The sequence below is a fragment of the Scaptodrosophila lebanonensis genome, unplaced genomic scaffold, assembly GCF_003285725.1.
Source record: "Scaptodrosophila lebanonensis strain 11010-0011.00,11010-0021.00 unplaced genomic scaffold, SlebRS2 tig00000138-arrow-arrow-pilon, whole genome shotgun sequence".
In the NCBI taxonomy this organism is placed as follows: Eukaryota; Metazoa; Arthropoda; class Insecta; order Diptera; family Drosophilidae; genus Scaptodrosophila; species Scaptodrosophila lebanonensis.
Genome location: NW_022060587.1, coordinates 1,228,661 through 1,234,105, shown reverse-complemented (window position 1 = coordinate 1,234,105; position 5,445 = coordinate 1,228,661). Strand labels below are relative to the sequence as shown.

The following is a 5,445-nucleotide window of genomic DNA, read 5'->3' as shown; positions in this document are numbered from 1 at the left end:
ATCCTAATTGTGTTAAAAGCGTTAGTTCAAATTAGGGGTGCGACTATATCGATATTATATCGATATTGCCGCAACGTTGCTCATGCCACCTCAAGTGCCTAGTCCAGCCATTTTGGGTAAATACATTTAACATTGTTTCTCAACGAGCTTCAAATACGGTGTACGGTCACATGACATAACGCCCGATGACTTCTCGCCCGAAAATGAACTTGGCGTTGACCTATTCTCTCTGGTTATATTGCCCACAAAATATCTTGGGCGATACCGATTTAACGCACATAGGATAAGACCAGCAACAACAAAACATCGAATGAAACGAATTTAAAAGAATTTAATGCATTTTTTATGTACATATGTATGTATATGTATGTAACATATGTATGTATGTGCTAGGTTAGGTTAGTCTTCAATGACTTAGGCCTAAAAGGCCCGTTCTCATGCCATATAATCTCTATTTCTTCTATAGCCCCCCACCTTCAGGCACCCGGTACTGTAAATGAATTTGGCAATGTTTGCGATCTCGATTTTAGGTAACTCCGAGAGCTCGCTTAATACGGCCAAGTTAGCGTTGCTCGAACACAAAGATTTGTACTTTCTCAGCGCTGCTGGGTCCTTTGCCTGGCTTCGTGGCATAAGTCGGAAGGAAGCTAACGGCATACCCATATGTTAATTGTCAGAAAAGATACTTGCGAAGGTTCCCTCTCTTTCCAGGTCATCTGCAATGCAGTTGTCCTCGTTCCGGTCTCCCGGTATCCGCATGAGCTTGACACTGACATGCTGGGCCATCGCATTATGAGACCAGCGCCAGTCTGTGATGATATGTACAAGTATTATCAAACAATGTAAATACGATGTATGTATGAATGTACATACATATGTATAAGCCTTGGACACTACTTTTGTGAAAGTGAAACAGTAAATACATATGTATGTATGTACATAGATGCACAACGACGCGACTCACAAAATATGTGATATCAATGTTGTGTCAAAAGCACTGAGTCTGTAAAAGTCTGTCGTGAAAAATAACTCTACTATAACTCTAGTAATCAGATGGGAAAATATACATACATACATATGTATGTATGCATATTGAATTTCATTTCGAATACTCACAATGTTAGAAAATACTTGTTCGCCAAGTAGAGAGATTGCTTTTGAAAATTAAAATATACATGTATGTATGTATGTATGTATATGTATATTGACTGATTATGACAATTGGAATGTAGACTGAGACTCAAAGTGTTAATCGGAAACTGCTGTTGCTACTGCTACACACATATGTAGCAAATAAATTGTATTTACTAAGACCTTAACCCTATTCGAAAATAACAACGCAACCAAGTGGATCAATAGGGTACATTTTACCGTGTAGCCTTAGGGTCATGGACTTCGAAGACGGTTAATTCCAGGTATTTCACTGTCGGACTCGCTTGACAGTAGCTTTATCTTGTTAAAACATTATTGGTAATTAAAATCGAAATCATAATCGAAATGCTTTACAAGAGGGTAAAACAAAAACTCTTCATTTAAATAAAATAAAAAATATTCAATACATATTTACATGTATAAATGTTAATGTACAGTTTCTATAGCATACATTTACATCAGGATCATGTATATGCGTGAGCGTGGGTGCCGTATATAGTTGAGCCAAAGCAGCAACAATAACAATAGCTGCGGGTAGAGCTTCGGTAGAGATTACACTTATGGCTATAATTTCCTTTTAAAATGATCGATCATGATGAAACCTAGCATACGGACACAGAATTACTAACTGGAGGTTTTTTGTCAAATTTGAGTGGGGAAAAGGAAGAAATACACCTGTACATACTTTTTACTCAAATGGGAACAAAATTTTGAGATCTAGGTGATTATACGAACAGAGTTTTCGAAAATCAGCTATAAATATAATGTTTGAGGAAATCTTTTGGTCTGTTGCATCAGATATGGAAACCTCAACAAATTCTACATGATTGATTCAAAACAAATCCTCCAACTGCAGAAGATACTGGTATAAAAATGTAATTTAATTCTATTAATCATAATAGGAACTCCGTATTCGCGCAATCCATGCACAGTATGTTTCTGTTTTCACACTTTCATAACGTTAAATACACCTTATAAGTTTTAAGGCTGTTTATTTTTGTTGTCTTACAACGTTTTGTGTGATTTAGCTTATTTTTCACAATTTTTTCTCTTATATATGTAATATATAACTTTGCTTTAAACATTTATTATGCAACACACTCAATTGTTAAACATTTGCTCATTATTTTCTTTTCTGGACCATAATTTTTTTTTTCTGGCTTCACTATATATGGTTAATTGCTTTGAGGCCAATATAAATATACATATGCTTGTATGTTTGAATGTATGTACATATTTCTCAGTATTAGGATATCATCATCATTGATCCGCTAGCTGAGGTCGCATCACATTTTCATATTCAGTTTGTATTTTACAGTAGTTATATGTATATGCAGTAATCAACTCTTGATTATATAAATAATTTGCATTAAACATAAATTGCTAGCGATGCTACCAGAACAGGCACAGTTTGGTTGTCGATAATGTTTACCATTAGTTGTTTTGAGCGTTGCATTAAGGCGAAATGTGCGGCAACGGCACGTAGTACATATTGATTTTGTATGATTTTTTTCGTTTTGGCTTAAATCCAATATGCATTTTTTTCTATTATTATTTACGCGAATAATCTTAGTTTATCCGCACATATAATTATGTGTGCACATCTAGAAATACATATGCATTTATACACATACATAAGTGCGTATGTATGTTCATAAAAAATTAACAGAAGACGGCGGCAGTTTATTTGCGATTTGAAGATGTAATTTACTGTGGCTTCTGCTCATCGGGCAAGTCCAGTATTCTGGCCACGAACTCCGAGATATCCGTGTTGCGTTGTAAATGCTCCACTATAAATTTGTGTTGGAGCAGCTGCTCGTAGTTGGGCCGCTCTGTAGTCTCCTTTTTCAAACACGTTGCTATAAAGTCTTCGAAATCTGGCGAAAATTTTCCGGGCGGCAAACGTGGTGGATCATCCTTGACAACCTACAAAAGTAGAAGATATTATGGTAGCTTCATAAAATAAAAAATATAGGACAAGTCTACCTGACGCAATTGCTCGAATGGTGTTTTCCACTTGCTGTACGGATATTGACCGGTGCCAATTTCTATCATACTAATGCCCAGCGACCAAACATCTGAGCGTATGTCGTATTGTGCAGGATTGCCCTGGGGATCGATGCGCTCAGGCGCCATATAGGGCTTACAGCCAGCGTCAATGGTTTTCGCGACAGAGTCCACGAGATAGCCTGCGGATTGCTCCAATTGTAGGGCGCTAACAATTATTGGATGTTCAACGCTGCTTACCTGAAATGCCGAAGTCGCATATTTTCACTTCACCACTGCGATTGATTAGTATGTTCGATGGCTTTACATCCCGGTGTATGACACTAAGGTGGGCATGTAGATAGTGCAAAGCACTAACTACACTCATGGCAATCTGTAAAGGTGTAGGTCTTTGATTATAGGAGGCTACTCTTTCCTTGCTTTACTCTGCTCACCTTGCCCAGCACGCTCTCATCCATAGCCAGATCATGTTCGAAGACTTTCGGATAGAATTTGTCCAGACTGGTATTCATCACCTCCATGCATATCCACACGTCGCCCTCGCGGTACATAGCACCATAAAAGTGCACTGTATAGGAACAATCGCTTGAACGCATAGATATATCCAAGTCCATGATCAGGCGCTGCTGTTCACGGAAGTTAACCGTCATAGGTATGCGCTTGACGGCGAGCAAAGTGCCCGTTTGACGGTGACGCATCTTCTCAACAATGCCATAAGCGCCCCGACCCAGGTCGGAAATCTTTTCTAGGCTATCGGCATCGATGTCGAATGTTTTTTCGCCGATTTGGATGGTGGCGCGTGAGTCCAAATTACGCGGTGGAGCTCTGCAAAAACAAAACCACCAAAATTGAAACAGCACAAACGGGAGTAAAGGTACCAGCACTTACAGCGAAGGTTCCGTGTCCGGCTTCATATCAATCTTGAGCTGCGGTCGTTTTTTTGACATTGTGTATATTTTAAAGGTGTCTGTATATATTTTCCAATATAGTATATGTGTATATATATTATTTATATGTGTGTGTGTGACTGTCTAGGTATTAGCGGCGACGCTGCACTTGCCCTCTCTCACTTATTCCGCGTGCCCGTGCTGCACGTTTCGATTTGCAACCTCTTGCTGTTCTTATTACACCCGTTTTTGGCGGCTTTTTGCACCGATTTTCGGTTGATGGTATTTTTCTTCAATTTGCCGTTTGAGTGGGCTGCGACGTCGGTGTCGAAAACAACAACAACGACGGTGCGGCGTTGGCTGCTGCTATTTTTACCACATTTGGGCAAACCGCATTTATTGGTGAAATACGTTTGCTGCGGGTATGCGTGAGCCAAAATGCTCTTCAAATGCCGCCTTCGGGTTGCGCTGTTGACTTTTTTACTTTTGCCGTTTACCTTTTGCTTTTCCGACAGCTATGTACTACACTACTACTGCCCTAACGCGGAGATAGGCGGTAAACGCGGCTGAGCGGCAGACAAAATTTAAGTCAATCAGAAACTAGGGATGTGCGATGTGTTAATGGTAGTCACGGGTGACTTGCGTCACAGCGTACGAAAAATGTTTATTACGCTTTCGTATTCCAGTTTTCGCTCATAACCAATTAAACTCATTTATATATGACTAATAATTTTCATAGATGCAGATTAACTAAATATTCGTATAAAGGCATTTGCTAATTTCTCCCAAATGATAATTATTTTATTTAACAAGTGTAATGAAGGTAGTTAGAATACTGTACTAAATAACATTATCGAATTGCCTTTTGTGGGCCATACTTGTACAACCTTCAAATGATATGGAGCTTATAAAATTGAAAATATTAATAGGGACTTTTCTAATTGACTAAGTTGAAATTAATAACTTGACATTGAGTTTCTTTTTTATGCCATGGAACGCATCAAAGATCTCGCACATCTAACAGTAGTGCAGTTTTAGAAGCAAATTCCCTGCACGTCTGCGGCACTGCGTGTCCATAATGAACACAAAATGATCGCGTGCCGATTAAAGAGTGTATGGCCCGCATTTTACTAACGATTGGTCAAAGTAAATGTCACAATACTTTGCTGCTAATATAAAACCTTTGGGTTTTAAAATTATGATTAATTTGTTGTTGGCTTTCTTGAGTGCCCCAAACATAAAAACAACTTATGTCAATCCGCCATAGTCTTTAAAGTGCTTGGCTATGTGCTTTGTCAAAAATATTGGTTTTGGAGCTGCGAGTACAGGGCATATTATAAAAAAGAACATGGTAAAAACAATAATTTTAAAATAAACCTATTAATTAAAAAACACTAAC

The 5,445-nt window shown here is 38.4% G+C and overlaps 1 protein-coding gene across 1 annotated transcript; it reads right to left on the bottom strand.

The window, feature by feature from the left end:
• Positions 1 to 2,127: 2,127 nt before the first annotated feature.
• LOC115629257 (dual specificity mitogen-activated protein kinase kinase 6) lies at positions 2,128 to 4,624 on the bottom strand. Its single transcript, XM_030525678.1, has 5 exons — positions 4,048 to 4,624; positions 3,594 to 3,984; positions 3,400 to 3,532; positions 3,139 to 3,341; positions 2,128 to 3,078 (listed from the first exon to the last, which is right to left on the bottom strand). Exons 1-5 carry the CDS (start codon positions 4,104 to 4,106, stop codon positions 2,860 to 2,862), a joined length of 1,005 nt encoding a protein of 334 aa, XP_030381538.1. The 5' UTR covers positions 4,107 to 4,624; the 3' UTR covers positions 2,128 to 2,859.
• Positions 4,625 to 5,445: the final 821 nt, after the last annotated feature.